Source organism: Manis javanica, chromosome 15, assembly GCF_040802235.1.
Source record: "Manis javanica isolate MJ-LG chromosome 15, MJ_LKY, whole genome shotgun sequence".
In the NCBI taxonomy this organism is placed as follows: domain Eukaryota; kingdom Metazoa; phylum Chordata; class Mammalia; order Pholidota; family Manidae; genus Manis; species Manis javanica.
The window spans coordinates 86,074,403-86,091,426 of record NC_133170.1 but is presented as its reverse complement, the minus strand read 5'-3'; the positions used below and the strand labels follow the sequence as shown (position 1 = coordinate 86,091,426).

The window sequence follows — 17,024 nt, the reverse complement described above, 5'->3', positions numbered from 1 at the left end:
CTCAGAGGCCATGTGTGCCCTCAATTCAGGGCCCTCCAGTCTCCATCCCCAGCCACACGCTTTCTTCTGAGATCTTAATTTTCTTCGCTCTTGGCTTGGTTCTTCATCCTGAGCTCCTGGGTCCCTTCTTGTCATATCAGCACACCTGGCATGTGCACAGGGCAGCCTACAGAAGTGCCTCTAGAAGAGTGCTGGTTCTGGCACCCTTTCACATTATACTCTGGTGCACTGGTTGAATATTTTTTATTGCAAACTTATATTTTATAAAAAACAGTTGAAAAATACATGAATTTAGAATGCTCCCATGATTTGTCTTGCCGTCTCATTCCTAAGTCTGTGTCTTAGAAATTCAGTGGCAAAGCTTTGGTGTCCTGCTCACACCCTCCCTGTTACCACCTTGGCCCCTATCCTGTGTTCAGTTTCCAAGGGTCCTGGTTGCCTGTGTAGCATGAGGGGTGGGTTGAAGCGGTTCTTTCCTTTCATGTACTGCTGCTTCTGCCAGAGACCCACCCTGCCTGGTCTGCCTAAAATAGATGTTGCAGCCCAGCAGGTGTTTGCTGTCCCTTTCTGACACATACTTCTAACACCGTTGTGTGATTAAGGCTGGTTCAGGCAGTGCCCCTGGAGGGGCTGGGTGAGAGGTATTGCCAGGGCCCTCAAAAGGCAATCCAAGGCACGTTGTGATAGTGTCCTGGGGACCCAGGTTAATCATAAGAGATACAAACTGCTGACTGGATGAGGCTGGGGGCTGGGCTACAGGTTGGAAGCAAGATTTACTTTTCACTCATTATTTTGTTCCTCAGTGAATGTAAAATTGACTTTAAAAGTAAGTCCTATTTCTGTCTGTCGAGCAGACTGAGGGCTGAGGAGCCCCCCGCCTCTAGGTAACTAGATCCTGGGCAGGCTGTGCTTTGCATTGCTGGGTCAGCAGAAGGTAGGGGATGCGCTTTGCCCTGCTATGCACTGGCCCACTGCAAGGTGGGAGAAAACAAGCCTGGGATCCTACTGTCCAGCAGGATTTGTGCTGGGGCCCTTGGCACCCCCAGCTCCCCACAAAGTAAGGGCAGATGTGAGGAGGATGCTCCCCTTAGGCCCGTGGGACTGCAGGTAAAGATCGAGCAGCGAACAGGATCACAGAGCAGCGGCCTGAAAGGGAGCGGACAGCCTGAGGAGGGCCAGAGACGACGGACGGACATGGGGACACCCGAGGACGGCACGCGTAGCTGCTAGATGCGGGCTTGCTGTGCTCGAAGAAATACAGGGTGGGATTCCAAGTGAGAAAGCACTGTGACGCCACCGCGAGTGACCAGCCAGGTTTGAAAATGAACCAAGGAGAAATTTAGAGACAGGATTTAAAGTTGAGCAAGAAAGAAGAAAGTATAGATGAATAAGTAGTGGAGTGGATATAGCTGAAGAAAGAATCTGTGAATTACAAGCCTGTACTTGAAGAAATTACCTAGAATATAGCCCAGAGAAGAAGATGTGGAAAATAAAGAGGAGAGTAAGAAATGTGGAGGATATTCACAGAACAAGAGCAAATAATCCTAAAATTTGTATGGAACCACAGGAGACCCCAAATAGCCAAAGCAGTCTTGAGAAAGAACAAAGCCGAGGATATCACATGCCCTTATTTCAAACTGTACTACAAAGCTCCAGTAATCAAAACAGTATAGTACTGACACAAAAACATATATTCATCAGTGAACACACTAGGGAGCCCAAAAATAAACCCACACTTACATGGTCAGATATGGTCAATTAATATATGACAAAGGAAATAATATACAATGAGGAAAGAGTCTCTTTGATAAAATGGAATTGGGGAAACAGGGCAGCTACATGCAAAACTGGATAACTGCCTTAAAACATACACAAAAATAAACTCAAAATTCATTAAAGACCTAAATGTAAGACCTGGGACCATAAAACTCCTGGAAGATAATATAGGCAGTAAACTTTTTTTTTTCATTAAGGTATTGCTGATATACACTCTTATGAAGGCTTCACATGAAAAAAAAATGTGGTTACTACATTTACCCATATTATCAAGTCCCACCCACACCCCAGTGCAGAGGGCAGTAAACTTGAACATCAGCATTAGTATTTTTTTCTGGATATGTCTCCCTAGGGAGGGAAACAAAGACAAAAATAAACATGTGGCATTACATCAAACTAAAAAGTTCCTGTACAGCAAAGGAAAACAAAACACAAAAGGCAACCCACAGAATGGGAAAATATATTTGCAAATGATATACTTAGTAAGGGGCTAATATCCAAAAATACAAAGAACTCATACAATTCAACAACACCAAAACAAAAGACTGATGTAAAAAATGGGCAGGGGACCTGAATACACATTTTTCCAAAGAAGACATACAGATGGCCAACAGCACATGAAAAGATGCTCCACATCACTAATCATCAGGGAAACGCAACTCAAAGCCACAAAACACAAAAGCTCAGTCATAATATAAACTATCCACGGGGATGAAAGTGCAGCATAGAGAATATAGCTAATGGTTCTGTAACATCTTTCTATATTGACAAAACAAAAACTATTATAAATAATAAAAAATAAAATCAAAACCATAATGAAATACCATCCAACACCAGTCAAAGAGGGTGATAACAACAAGAAAAAAAATAACATGTTTGTGAGGATGTGGAGAAAAGGGAACCCTCGTACGCTATTGGTGGGAATGTGAATTGGTGCACCCTGAATGGAAAGCAATATGGAGGTTCCTTAAAAAACTGAAAATAGGAATACCATACAACCCAGCAATTCTACCTCTGGAATTTACCTGGAGAAAACAAAATCACTACATTGGAAAGATACATGCACCCCTGTGTTTACTGCAGAATTATTTATAATAGCTAAGATACAGAAACCTATATGTCCATCTATAAATGAATGGGAAAGGGAGAAGTGGCATGGATATACAGTGGAATATTACTCAGCCATAAAAAAATCTTGCTATTTGGGACCAAATGGATGGACCTAGAGTATATTATGTTAAGTGAAATAAGTCAGACAAATACTGTGTGATTTCACTTGTATGTGAAATCTAAGAAACAACAAAACAAATAGACTGACAGAAACAGAGATCGGTGGTTGCCATGGGTGTGTGTGTGTGTGTGTGTGTGTGTGTGTGAGAGACAGAGATGAAGTAGAAAAAAAACAGTGCCTGGTATCTTGATCTGGGTGATGATTACATGAGTACATACATACATATGTCAGAACTCACTGAGCTGTACCCTAAGCTTCGTGCATTTTACTGTATATGCCTTAATTTAAAAAAATACTTACCGTTATAAAAAAACAAAACCGGGAAATGTGGAGGATAAAATCAGAAAGTCTGACTAACATCCAATAAAAAGACCAAATGGAGAGAATGGAAGCACTACAGTATGTGAGGTGATAGCTGAGCAAAGCCCCATGGATCCTCGCAATTTAATAAGGTGTCTGTGTCTGTTGTGAAACAGCAGACCACCAAAGGCCAGAAGAGTATCTTGGAGCCGGCGTCTGTAAGGGAACCAGAAGCGGGCCCAGCAGGCTCAGGGATGGAGTCGAGGTGATCGCAGGAGGTTGTTAGAGCTCGGAGAGCAGAGCTGCTGACCACAGACGTGTGCCAGCAGAAAGCTCCTGAGGACTAGGGAAAGCAAAGACAGTTTGGGCAAAGAAAGCCAAGGGACCTTCACTGAAAGGTTTCTTACAATACTCTTTCTGGCTCACTATTTCCTCTTACCTCTCAGACCGTCCTTCCCAAGATGCCAGGTGTAAAATGGGGGAAGGAACGTTTTACATATAAGAGTAGAAATATTTTTTATATAAGGTATTTACAATTATGTATGTAAATCTAAAACAGTGATTCTTACTAGTTTTGTGCCCTTGGGGATATTTGGTGTATTTGGAGACATTATGGTTATCACAACTCTGGGGATGCTACTGGCATCTAGTAGGTAGATACCAGAGATGCTTCTAAACATCTTAAGTGCACAGGACAGTCCCCCACAACACAGAATTGTCTAGCCCCAAATGTCAGTAGGGACAAGGTTGAGAATCCTTGGTGTAAACAAAAATTACCTATATAAAATAATAATGCTGGGAGCTAACATCTATATGGACCTGCTACCCCTTCCAAGCACTATTTTGAGTGTTTTACCTATAATAGATTATTTAATTCTTAGTCCAAAGTGTTGCATAGGTATTATTATTGTCTCTTCTACTGCTGAGGAAACAGGCCTAGAGCAGTGACAGAGCTGGGAGTTGAGTCTAAGCAGTCTGGGTCAGAGGCTGTACGTCCTGCCTCTTAATATAAGTCTGCTCTGTGGGCATAAGAAGGTAGAAACGAAACGAAATGAAAGTCAGGAGGGGGGGGATGTATCAAGAATACCAATTCTACCAATGCATGTAAAACTGACTTTAAAAAATAGAGGCTTCTAAGGTCCTTATATTTGAGAAAGAGGTTAAAATTTGGACACACTTTGTGCTTTGTTAAGTTAAATGTGTATGATAAAAAAGAAAAAGTAATTGTTAAAACAATAGAAATAGTTTGTAAATTCCAAACCAATAGGAAAAAATGGAGTAGGAATAAAAACAACAAACAAATCCAAACAACATACAAAGTTCGATCCAACCGTCCAACAAAAAAATACAGCTCAGGGAAAGGAGAAAAAACGTGTCTGCTATACCCCAGTAAGGCTGAGGGGAAAAAAAGGAAAGAGCTTAGAAAAGGGAAGACACATCCAACCAAATATGTCAAAAATAGAAGTAATAACAATAAATGTGAGTGGACTAAACTTCCCTGCTAAAAGATAGGAAAAAAGAAATTGACTGTAAAGGAAAGGAAACAGTACAGTTATCTAATCCTTATAAGAACCATACCTAAAATATGCAAAAAGACTTGAAAATAAAAGATGTATTGGGCAGTTAGCTTTCTCAGTTATTGATGGTTAAGGAGACAAAAAATGATAGTGAAGTCTTGAACAATGTATTGCAGCTTCATCTAAGCATTTTCAAAAATCATACAGCCTGTCTCAACACTTTCAAAGTTCTTGCCATCCATATAATTTTTCTGTCAAACTTAATACAGTCTTTATTACAGTCTGTAATAAAAAGATAATTTAAAAATTACTTCATCAAAATGGTTAAAATAATACCACCAAATGCTGGCAAAGATAACCTGGGTAAGTTATACATTGCTGGTGGGAATGTAGAATTATTCAGCTTCTGTAAAAATTAAACATGCAACTCAGCAACTCAATTTAAAAAAAAACAGCAACTATTGCACTTCTATCCAAGAGAAATGAAAACTTACGGTCAAACAAAGATATCTGTATTGTGGAATCTCCTGGGCAATAAAATGGGGAGAGCTATTGATACTTACTGCAACCTAGATTATCTTCAGGGAATTATGCTAGATCTTACATACGATTTCTGAAATGAGAGACTGTTAGGGAGGATGCTTTAGTGGCTGCCGGGGTGGAGGAGTGAGTTTGCTGAAGCTGGCACCAGACCCTAGGGATCCCTGTGGTGTTGTATCTTTGGTCAGTATCTTGGTTGTGGCAATGGCAGAATTTACCTGTGAGAAAACTGCATAGAACTTAACATACACACCCATGCAAATGAGCACATACTCTGTGTTGTGCTATGATTTTATACAAGCTGGACCATCAGGGGAAACTAGGCAAAATATATTAGAGATCTCTATACTACTACTATTATTTATTTTTTATGGAATAAAGACTTCATTTATTTATTTAATTTTTTGATTAAGGTATCATTGATACACACTCTTATGAAGGTTTCACATGAAAATCTTTGTGGTTACTGCATTCATCTATATCATCAAGTCCCTCTGACACCCCATTGCAGTCACTGTCCATCAGCACAGCAAGATGCCACAGAGTCACTACTTGTCTTCTGTGTGCTGCACTGTCTTCCCCGTGACTCCCTCCACACACACACCATGTGTGCCAATCATAATACCCTTCAATCCCTCCCTCCCTCCCCACCCGCCCTCCCACACCCCTTCTCCTACACCCCTTCTCCTTTGGTAACCTCTAGTCCCTTCTTGGAGTCTGTGAGTCTGCTGTTGTTTTGTTCCTTCAGTTTTGCTTCATTGTTATACTCCACAAATGAGGGAAATCATTTGGTACATGTCATTCTCTGCTTGGCTTATTTCACTGAGCATAATACCCTCTACCTCCATCCTGCAAATGGTAGAATTTGTTTTCTTCTTATGGCTGAATAATATTCCATTGTGTATATGTGCCTCTTTATCCATTCATCTACTGATGGACACTTAGGTTGCTTCTATATCTTGGCTATTGTAAATAGTGCTGCGATAAACATAGGGGTGCGTATGTCTTTTGGATCAGGGATCTCGTTTTCTTTGGGTAAATTCCTAAGAGTGAGTAGAATTCCTGGGTGAAATGGTAATATCTATGTTTAGTTTTTTGAGGGACCTCCATATTGCTTTCCACAATGATTGAATTAATTTACATTCCCACCAACAGTGTAGAAGGGTTCCCTATTCTCCTCATCCTTGCCAGCATTTGTTGTTCCTTGTCTTTTCAATATTGGCCATCCTAACTGGTGTGAGGTGATACCTCATTGTGGTTTTAATTTGCATTTCCCTGATAATTAGTGATGTGGAGCATCTTTTCATGTGCATGCTGGCCATCTGAATTTCTTCTTTGGAGAAGTGTCTGTTCGTATCCTCCACCCATTTTTTAATTGGAGTTTTTGCTTTTTGGGTGTTACAGTGTATGAGTTCTTTACATATTTTGGATGTTAACCCCTCATTGGTATGTCGTCTACGAATATATTCTCCCATATTGTAGGATTCCTTTTTGTTCTACTGATGGTGTCCTTCGTTGTACAGAAGCTTTTTAGTTTGATGTAGTCCATTTGTTCATTTTTGCTTTTGTCTCCCTTGTCTGAGGAGATGTGCTCAGGAAAAAGTTGGTCATGTTTATGTTCAAGAGGTTTTTACCTATGTTTTCTTCTAAGAGTTTTATGGTTTTCATGACTTACATTCAGGTCTTTGATCCATTTCAAGTTTACTTTTGTGTATGGAGTTAGACAATAATCCAGTTTCATTCTCTTACATGTAGCTGTCAGGTTTTGCCAATACCAGTTGTTAAAGAGGCTGTCATTTCCCCATTGTAAGTCCATGGCTCCTTTTTCGTATGTTAATTGACCATATCTGATTGGGTTTATATCAGGGCTCTCTAGTCTGTTCCATTGGTCTATGGATCTGTTCTTCTGCCAGTACCAAATTGTCTTGATTACTGTGGCTTTGTAGAAGAACTTGAAATTGGGAGCATACTCCCCCCAGCTTTAGTCTTCCTTCTCAGAATTGCTTTGGCTATTCAGGGTCTTTTGTGGTTCCATATGAATTTTAGAATGATTTTCTCTAGTTTGTTGAAGAATGCCATTGGTATTTTGATAGGGATTGCATTGAATCTGCAGATTGCTTTAGGCAGGATGGCCATTTTGACAATATTAATTCTTCGTATCTATGAGCATGGGACGCATTTCCATTTATTTTTGTCTTCTTTAATTTCTCTCGTGAGTGTCTTGTAGTTTTCAGGGTATAGGTCTTTCACTCCTTTGGTTAGGTTTATTCCTAGGTATTTTATTCTTTTTGATGCAACTGTGAATGGAGTTCTTTTCCTGATTTCTCCTTCTGCTATTTTGTTGTTGGTATATAGGAATGCAACAGATTTCTGTGTATTGATTTTGTATCCTGAAACGTAACTGAATTCAGTTATTAGTTGTAATTTTGGGATGGACTTTTTAGGGTGTTTTTTTTTTTCTTAAGGTATGATTGATATACACTCTTATGAAGGTTTCACATGAAAAAACAATGTGGTTACTACATTTATCCACATTATCAAGTCCCCACCCATACTCCAATGCAGTTACTGTCCATCAGTGCAACAAGATGACAGGGGTCTACACTGTTCTTCCCGTGATCCCCCACACCATGTATACTAAACATAATACCCCTCTCCCTCCCTCCCCACCTGCCCTTCCACACCCCTCCCCTTTGGTAACCACTAGTTCATTCTTGGAGTCTCTGAGTCTGCTGCCATTTTGTTCCGTCAGTTTTGCTTCATTGTTATACTCCACAAATGAGGGAAATCATTTGGCATTTGTCTTTCTCTGCCTTGCTTATTTCACTGAGCATAATGTCCTCTAGCTCCATCCATGTTGCTGCAAATGGTAGAATTTGTTTCTTTTTTATGGCTGAATAGTATTCTATTGTGTATATGTACCACATCTTCTTTATCCATTCATCTACTGATGGACACTTAGGTTGCTTCCATATCTTGGCTATTGTAAAAAGTGCTGTGATAAACATAGGGGTACTTATGTCTTTATGAATCTGAGAAGTTGTATTCTTTGGGTGTATTCCAAGTGGGGTTCTGGGGTCAAATGGTATTTCTATTTTGAGCTTTTTGAGGAACCTCCATATTGCTTTTCACAATGGTTGAACTAGTTTACATTCCCCCGGCAGTGTAGGAGGGTTCCCCTTTCTCTGCATCCTCGCCAGCGTTTATTGTTCCTAGTCTTTTCTATGTTGGCCATCCTTACCGGTGTGAGGTGATACCTCATTGTGGTTTTAATTTGCATTTCCCTGATGATTAGTGATGAGGAGCATCTTTTCATGTGTCTGTTGCCCATCTGAATTTCTTCTTTGGAGAGCTGTCTCTTCATATCCTCTGCCCATTTGTTAATGAGGTTATTTGCTTTTTGGGTGTTCAGGTGTGTATGTTCTTTATATGTTTTGGGTTTTAACCCCTTGTAGGATATGTCATTTACAAATATATTCTCCCATACTGTAGGATGCCTTTTTGTTTTGTTGATGATGTCCTTTGCCATATAAAAACTTTTTAGTTTGGTGTAGTCCCATGAGTTCATTTTTGCTTTTGTTTCCCTTTCTCAAGGAGATGCATTCAGGAAGAAGTTGCTCATGTTTATATATTCAGGAGATGTTTGCCTATGTTGTCTTCTAAGAGTTGTATGGTTTCATGACTTACATTCAAGTCTTTAATCCATTTCAAGTTTACTTTTGTTTATGGGGTTAAACAATAATCCAGTTTCATTCTCTTGCATGTAGCTGTCCAGTTTTGCCAACACCAGCTGTTGAAGAGGCTGTCATTTCCCCATTATAAGTCCATGGCTCCTTGGTCATATATTAATCGACCATAATATACGGTTGGGTTTATATCAGGGCTCTCTAGTCTGTTCCAGTGGTCTATGGGTCTGTTCTTGTGCCAGTACCAAATTATCTTGATTACTGTCGCTTTGTAGTAGAGCTTGAAGTTGGGGAGCATAATTCCCCCTGCTTTATTCTTTCTTTTCAAGATTGCTTTGGCTATTCGAGGTCTTTTGCGGTTCCATATGAATTTTAGGATGATTTTCTCTAGTTCGTTGTAGAATGCTGTTGGTATTTTGATAGGAATTGCATTGAATCTGTAGATTGCTTTAGGCAGGATGGCCACTTTAACAATATTAATTCTTCATATCCATGAGCATGGGATGTGTTCCCATTTATTGGTATCTTCTTTAATTTCTCTCATGAGTGTCTTGTAGTTTTCAGAGTATAGGTCTTTCACTTCCTTGGTTAGGTTTATTCCTAGGTATTTTATTCTTTTTGATGCAACTGTGAATAGAATTATTTTCCCAATTTCTCTCTCTGCTAGTTTATTGTTAGCGTATAGGAATGTAACAGATTTCTGTGTATTAATTTTGTATCCTGCAACTTTGCAGAATTCAGATATTAGATCTAGTAGTTTTGGAGTGGATTCTTTAGGGTGTGTTATGTACAATATCATGTCATCTGCAAACAGGGACAGTTTAACTTCTTCCTTGCCAATCTTGATCCCTTTTATTTCTTTGTGTTGTCTGATTGCTGTGGCTAGGACCTCCAGAACTATGTTGAATGAAAGTGGGGAGAGTGGACATCCTTGTCTTGTTTGCAATCTTAATGGAAAAGCTTTCGTTGGCTGTGGGTTTGTCATCTATGGCCTTGATTATGTTGAGGTACTTGCCCTCTATATCCATTTTGTTGAGAGTTTTTATCATGAATGGATGTTGAATTTTGTCAAATACTTTTTCAGCCTCTGTGGAGATGATCATGTGATTTTCGTCCTTTTTGTTGATGTGGTGCATGATGTTGATGGATTTTCGATTACCATCCTTGCATCCCTGGAATAAATCCTACTTAATCGTGATGGATGATCTTTTTGATGTATTTTTTAATGCGGTTTGCTAATACTTCATTGAGTATTTTTGCATCTGTGTTCATCAGGGATACTGGTCTGTAATTTTCTTTTTTGCGGTGTCTTTGCCTGGTTTTGGTATTAGAGTGATGTTGGCCTCATACAATGAGTTTGGAAGTATTATTCCCTCTTCTACTTTTTGGAAAATTTTAAGGAGGATGGGTATTACGTCTTCACTAAATGTTTGGTAAAATTCAACTGATGAAACCATCTGGTGCAGGAGTTTTGTTCTTTGGTAATTTTTGATTACCAATTCAATATTTTTGCTGGTAACTGGTCTGTTCAGATTTTGTTTCTTCCTGGGCTAGCCTTGGAAGGTTGTATTTTTCTAGAAAGATGTCCATTTCTTCTAGATTATCCAGTTTATTAGCATACAATTTTTCATAGTATTCTCCAATAATTCTTTGTATTTCTGTGGTGTCTGTAGTGATTTTTCCTTTCTCATTTCTGATTCTGTCTGTGTGTGTAGACTCTCTTTTTTTTCTTGATAAGTCTGGCTAGGGGTTTATCTATTTTGTTTATTTTCTCAAAGAATCAGCTTCTGCTTTTATTGATTCTTTCTATTGTTTTATTTTTCTCAATTTTATTTATTTATGCTCTGATTTTTATTATGTCCCTCCTTCTGACTTTGGGCCTCATTTGTTCTTATTTTTTCTAGTTTCATTAATTGTGAGTTTAGGCTGTTCATATGGGATTGTTCTTCTTTCTTGAGGTAGGCCTGTATTACAATATACTTCCCTCTTAGCACGGCCTTCGCTGTATCCCACAGATTTTGTGGTGTTGAGTTTTTGTTTTCATTTGTCTCCATATATTGCTTGATCTCTATTTTTATCTGATCATTGATCCATTGATTATTCAGGAGCATGTTGTTAAGCCTCCATGTGTTTGTGGGCTTTTTTGTTTTCTTTGCATAATTTATTTCTAGTTTCATACCTTTGTGGTCTGAGAAGCTGGTTGGTACAATTTCAATCCTTCTGAATTTACTGAGGCTCTTTTTGTGGCCTAGTATATGATGTGTTCTTGAAAATGTTCCATGTGCACTTGAAAAGAATGTGTCTCCTGCTGCTTTTGGGTAGAGTGTTCTGTAGATGTCTGTCCGGTCCATCTGTTCTAATACGTGGTTCAGTGCCTCTGTCTCCTTACTTATTTTCTGTCTGGTTGATCTTTTCTTCAGAGTGAGTGAAGTGTTGAAGTCTCCTAAAATGAATGCACTGCATTCTATTTCCCTCTTGAATTCTGTTAATATTTGTTTCACATATGTAGGTGCTCCTGTGTTGGGTGCATAGATATTTATAATGGTTATGTCCTCTTGTTGGACGGACCCCTTTATCATTATGTAATGTTCTTCTTTGTCTCTTGTTATTTTCTTTGTTTTGAAGTCTATTTTGTCTGATACAATTACTGCAACTCCTGCTTTTTTCTCCCTATTATTTTCATGAAATATCTTTTCCCATCCCTTCACTTTTAGTCTGTATATGTCTTTGGGTTTGAAGTAAGTCTCTTTAAGGCAGCATATAAATGAGTCTTGTTTTTGTATTCATTCAGTGACTCTATGTCTTTTGATTGGTGCATTCAGACCATTTACATTTAGGGTTATTATTGGTCTAACTTAACTCAGTAGCCTATTACAAACACAATCTAAAGGGGTTTTTTTCCTCTTTTTTCTTCCTCCTACGTTCTTTGTATATAAGGTGTCATATTCTGTACTCACTGTGTATTCCTTGACTGACTTTTGGAGGTAGTTGATTAAATTTCGCATTTGCTTAGTAGTTAGTTAATTTGTTAGTTAAGTAGTTAGTTAATTTGTAGTTTTATTTCCTCTGGTGACAGCTATTTAGCCTTAGGAACATGTCCATCTATAGCAGTCCCTCCAAAATACACTGTAGAGATGGTTTGTGGGAGGTAAATTCTCTCAGCTTTTGCTTATCTGGAAATCATTTAATCCCTCCTTCAGATGTAAATGATTATCTTGCGGGGTAGAGTATTCTTGGTTCAAGTCCCTTCTGCTTCACTGCATTAAATACATCATGACACTCCTTTCTGGCCTGTAAGGTTTCTGTTGAGAAGTCTGGTGATGGCCTGATGGGTTTTCCTTTGTATGTGATTTTTTTTCTCTCTCTGGCTGCTTTTAATAGTCTGTCCTTATCCTTGATCTTTGCCATTTTAATTATTATATATCTTGGTGTTGTCTTCCTTGGGTTCCTTCTGTTAGGATATTTGTGAACCTTCATGGCCTGAGAGGCTATGTCCTTCCCTAGACTGGGGAATTTTTCAGCAATTACCTCCTCAAGGACACTTTCTATCCCTTTTTCTCTCTCTTCTTCTTCTTCTGATACCCCTATAAATGCAAATATTGTTCCCTTTGGATTGGCCATACAGTTCTCTTAAGATTCTTTCATTCCTTTAGATCCTTTTTTCTCTCTCTCTCCCTCAGCTTCTTTGTATTCCTATTCTCTAATTTCTATTTCATTTACCATCTAATCTGATTTTAAATTCTTCCATCATGTTTCATTTCAGATACTGCATTTTTCCAAGTTTCTATCTCTTGTATTCCTCCGTGAAGTCTTGAATATTTTTCTGTAGCTCCATGAGCATGTTTATGATTTTTATTTTGAAATCTTTTTCAGGGATTGGTGAGTTCAGTTTCACTTGGCACTCTTTCTGGTGTTTGTGGGATTTTGTTTTGTATCAGATTCTTTTGATGTTTTATATTTGTAATAAATTGGTGTAAGCGGTGTCCTCTAATGAGCGGAATCTCTGCTGTCTTGAGCTGCTCAGCCCCTGGAGTGATGGCGGGGGTCACAGTCAAGCAGTGCTGGTGTCTGCCAGGAGGAAAGAGCTCTTTCCTGCTTCCTGGCTGCAGTGCCTGCCTCCACTGCCAGGGCCAGTGGTCCAAGCTCGTAGGGAAAAGTGTCTGTGCTGTGCCCTTGTAGCTGTCATGGGCAGGACTGCCCTGTGGTTGACCTACTGCAATGGTTAGCAAGCTTGTGCCAGCTGGGACAAAGGAGTGGCAGGCTGCGTATCGTGGTTGGGGGCTTTGGTGCTGCATTGCCAGCCAGGGGGATGGAGCACCTGAAGCTCCTGAAAGTTCCCAACCTACTGGACTGAGTGCACCAGGAAAATTTTGTCCACCTGTACTTTCTCTTAAGCAGCAAGCTCTGTGCAATCTGTGCCTCTTTAGCAGCCCTCTTGCTTTTGGGAGGTCTGTCAGAGTGCCCACCTTTCTTTTGTCCCAGAGCAGCCGATTGTGGCTTACCTGTTCTCCACAGGCGGCTGGAATCTCAGTCTCTCCCAGTATTCTGCCTGTCTTTGCTTTCCAACCCCACTAGTCTCCAGAGCACCATGCAATGTAGGTTCGTGCTCCCAGAGCAGACCCCCAGGGCTGGGTGTTCAGCAGTGCTGGACCTTTATGCCCTCCCTGCTCTGTTTTTCTTCTTCCCGCCAGTGAGCTGGGGTGGGGGAGGGGCTCGGGTCCCGCCAGATCAGGGTTTTGCTACTTTACCCTTTTCTGTGAGGTCCGCTCTTTTCCCCAGATGTCAGCCATCTGTCTCAGCCTGCTTTTCTTTTGCTCATTCAGAATTAGTTGTATATGGTATATTTTTACATTATATATGGTTTGGGAGGAGGTTTCTGTCTCAACTCTCACACTGCCGTCTTTAAGCCAATCTCTTTTTTTTAATGACAGCTTTATTGAAATATAATTTATGCACCCATAGTTCACCCATTTTAAGTGCAGTGTTAGTGATTTTAGTGTATTCAGAGTTGTGTGGCCATCCCCATGGTCAGTTTCAGAATCTTTCATACCCCCAAGAGAAACTGCAGCACAGAAAGTCTTGTAAATGTTTGTTCACAGCAACATTATTCATAATCACAAAAAAGTGGAAACAATCCAAATACCCACTGGCTGATGGTGGGTAAACAAAATGGGAAATTTTTGTGCTGGAATGTCGTCAGCATGAAAAGAAACAGACCATTTTCACAGGCTGTGATATGGTGACACTGCATACTACTCTGGCTGAGAACTGTCAGAGGGGACCCCGTGCTCTGAGAAGCCGTTAGGGGCTGCACAGGTCTGGGGTGCGAGGCAGGGCTCTCTGTTGTGGCAGAGCCATCCTAGAGCGCGTGCTCTGACAGCAGCACAAACACCGCTCCGGTCCCACCTGTCCCCTTCACCAGCGACGCGGGCGGTGGGCAGCACACCGTCCGAGCGCCCAGCTGACCAGCCGCCTGCAGCCCAGCTGCAGCTCCAGCAGGTGGCGCTGCAGCAGCAGCAGTTCCAGCAGCAGCAAGCGGCGCTGCAGCAGCAGCAGCAGCAGCAGCAGTTCCAGGCCCAGCAGAGTGCCATGCAGCAGCAGTTCCAGGCCGTGGTGCAGCAGCAGCAGCAGCTCCAGCAGCAGCAGCAGCAGCAGCAGCAGCTCATCAAGCTGCATCACCAGAACCAGCAGCAGGTAGTGGATGGCCTTGCCGTGGGAGGGCCTCCGCGGCCGCCGGCTGTTTGCGCGCACCTCCCGTGTGCTCCAGTGTGGGGACATCCGGGTGTGCACCAGAGGGCTGCAAGTGTCCGGGAGGGGCTCGTCCTGCCGGAAGTCTGTCACCAGAGCGCAGAGCTCCCTGGGCGTGCAGCCTGTGGCCATGCGCTGGGTGCCGTCGGACTTGCCACTGGGTAGGGAATCCGCGGGGCTGCCCTGCCCCCAGTGCCTTCCCCAGCGTCCCTCTCCATGCCCTGGGAGTCCTGGTCAGGCCCCGTCCCCAAAGCTGACGGTGGCTCTTCAGCCCTGATGTTCCTCCTTGCCCCAGAAAGCAGACATTGACATCTCCCTGAGGCTTGTTTGGGTGACTGCCACAGAGACCAAAAAGCATCACTGGAGCGGCTTCGCCGTCATGCATGCGCTGACCTGGCTTCCGTGGGGGCTGCACCTGTGTGTCAGCCTCTGCGCCCTCCAGGCACTTACGTGGCTGCCTGTCATTCTCAGGCTGGTGTCTGCTGGCAGGGCCACAGGCATACACTTGGGTCCTCAGTGTCCCTTGTTGTGGGTGGCCCTGCCCTGTGTGGGTAGTCCCGTATGGAGCCTGTTGTAGCCCCGCCCCACTGGTGTGGCCCCTCCCCATGTGGGCACACCCCAGGCAGGCTTTTTGGGCGCTGCGGCAGGCGCTGTTCATTGTGCCCTCAGCTCCAGCAGCAGCAGCAGCAGTTGCGCATGGCCCAGCTGCAGCTCCAGCAGCAGCAGCAGCAGCAGCAGGCGCTGCAGGCCCAGCCGCCTATCCAGCCACCGGCCGTTCCGCAGCCACAGCCGCAGCCACTGCAGCCGCTACACCACACACAGCACCACCAGCCGCCGCCGCCGCCCACCCAGCCGCCAGCCACGCAGACCCAGCCACCGCCACTCCCACCACAGTCGCAGGCACAGCCCTTGGTGTCCCAGGCACCGGCACTGCCCACACAGATGCTGTACTCCCAGCAACAGCTGAAACTCGTGAGTACTAGCCGGCGTGGGCCGCCACCACGACCTTCCCGTGCCCTCCTCTTGCGTGCTCTGCGCCCAGCTCAGTGAGCTGCGTGGCCAGTTCCAGCGTGGCCTGGGCTCATCTGGATCGCGGACGGCTGATGAGAGCAGCACGCTCCCCTCTTGCTCTGGGGCCGCCGCTCCCATTGGGCGCCTACAGCGGCGCCTACTGCTCGGTTATGTTTGCGGTGAGTCCCGTCACTGCCAGGCTTCCTAGGAGGTCGTTGATAGAAAATAGTTTCTTTCAGTCTCATTGAGAATCTCTGTCCGAAGGAAATCCAGTTAGTGATGTTTACGCAGAGGGCAGGATGTTGTCACCAAGCCGGGGGTAGCTTCATCAAGGGGCTGCTTTAATGTGTTGTTGGCTCACCTCCTCTGTTGTCATGGCTTTTTCTGCTTGTGGTTCAGAGTCGGGTGGGGCAGGGCCCATGGCTGAACCACGTGGGGGCTTGAGTAGGAGGCCCACTGGCAGGCTGGAGGCCGAGCAGGGTCACAAGGAGCAGCGATGGTCACCCCGCAACTAGCCGATCCCCTGGCCCTGTTTTCCTCCAAGGAGTTGGAGTTCTGGGTGGGGCTCTTGCACGTCATCAGTGTGTTTGGCCCAGAGGTGGGACAGGCTTGGCCGTGTGCTTGGCCTTGGAAGCTGTCACTTTGCTTGCAGCAGTTGCTGGTGGTGATGGCTGTGGCGACATCCCAGTGGGAAGCTGCACTTCCTTCTTGCCAGAGTCATGGGAGGTGGTGCTCAACTGTGCCTACTCAGGGCCAGGGTGGTGTGGTATATCTCTGATGAACTAGGGATAAGGGAAGGCCAGTGAGGTGACATTGGAGCTAGTGAAATCCTGACAGTCTCCTCCCCCTTCTCAGGGTCAAAGCTCCCACAGAAGTGGGGGGAGCTCTGCCCTCTGCCCTGGGCGGCCCCAAGTCGCCTTACGCTTCCTCCCTCAGGTCCGAGCTCCGATGGTGGTGCAGCAGCCGCAGGTGCAGTCCCCAGCGCAGCCGCAGGCCGCAGGGCCGGCAGCCCAGGCCTCCCAGATAGTGGGTTCTGGAGTCCAGGTGAGGGCCTCTGGAGCCGAGGGCTTCGGTACACTGGCGGGTGCGTGTCACCTGCACACGGAGCTGGGTTGCAGGTGCTCTGTGGTGAGGGGTGGATCGGGCTGGGTCGGTAAAGCATGGGGCTACTCTTTCCTGACTGGCACTCTGCAGACGAGGGCTCCCCAGGGAGCT

General features: G+C 43.6%; 1 protein-coding gene across 17 annotated transcripts in view; it reads left to right on the top strand.

Moving 5' to 3' along the window:
* The window catches only part of MED15 (mediator complex subunit 15), a 69,435-nt gene that overhangs the window by 37,729 nt on the left and 14,682 nt on the right, over positions 1-17,024 (top strand). For 11 of the 17 annotated variants that reach the window (XM_036993087.2, XM_036993095.2, XM_036993089.2 and 8 more), the window contains 3 exons: positions 14,473-14,744; positions 15,468-15,770; positions 16,746-16,853. In XM_036993087.2, coding sequence (XP_036848982.2) covers positions 14,473-14,744; positions 15,468-15,770; positions 16,746-16,853 — 683 coding nt within the window. The remainder of the gene's footprint in view (positions 1-14,472; positions 14,745-15,467; positions 15,771-16,745; positions 16,854-17,024) is intronic. The other 6 variants (XM_036993090.2, XM_036993101.2, XM_036993100.2 and 3 more) reach the window with 2 other exon arrangements.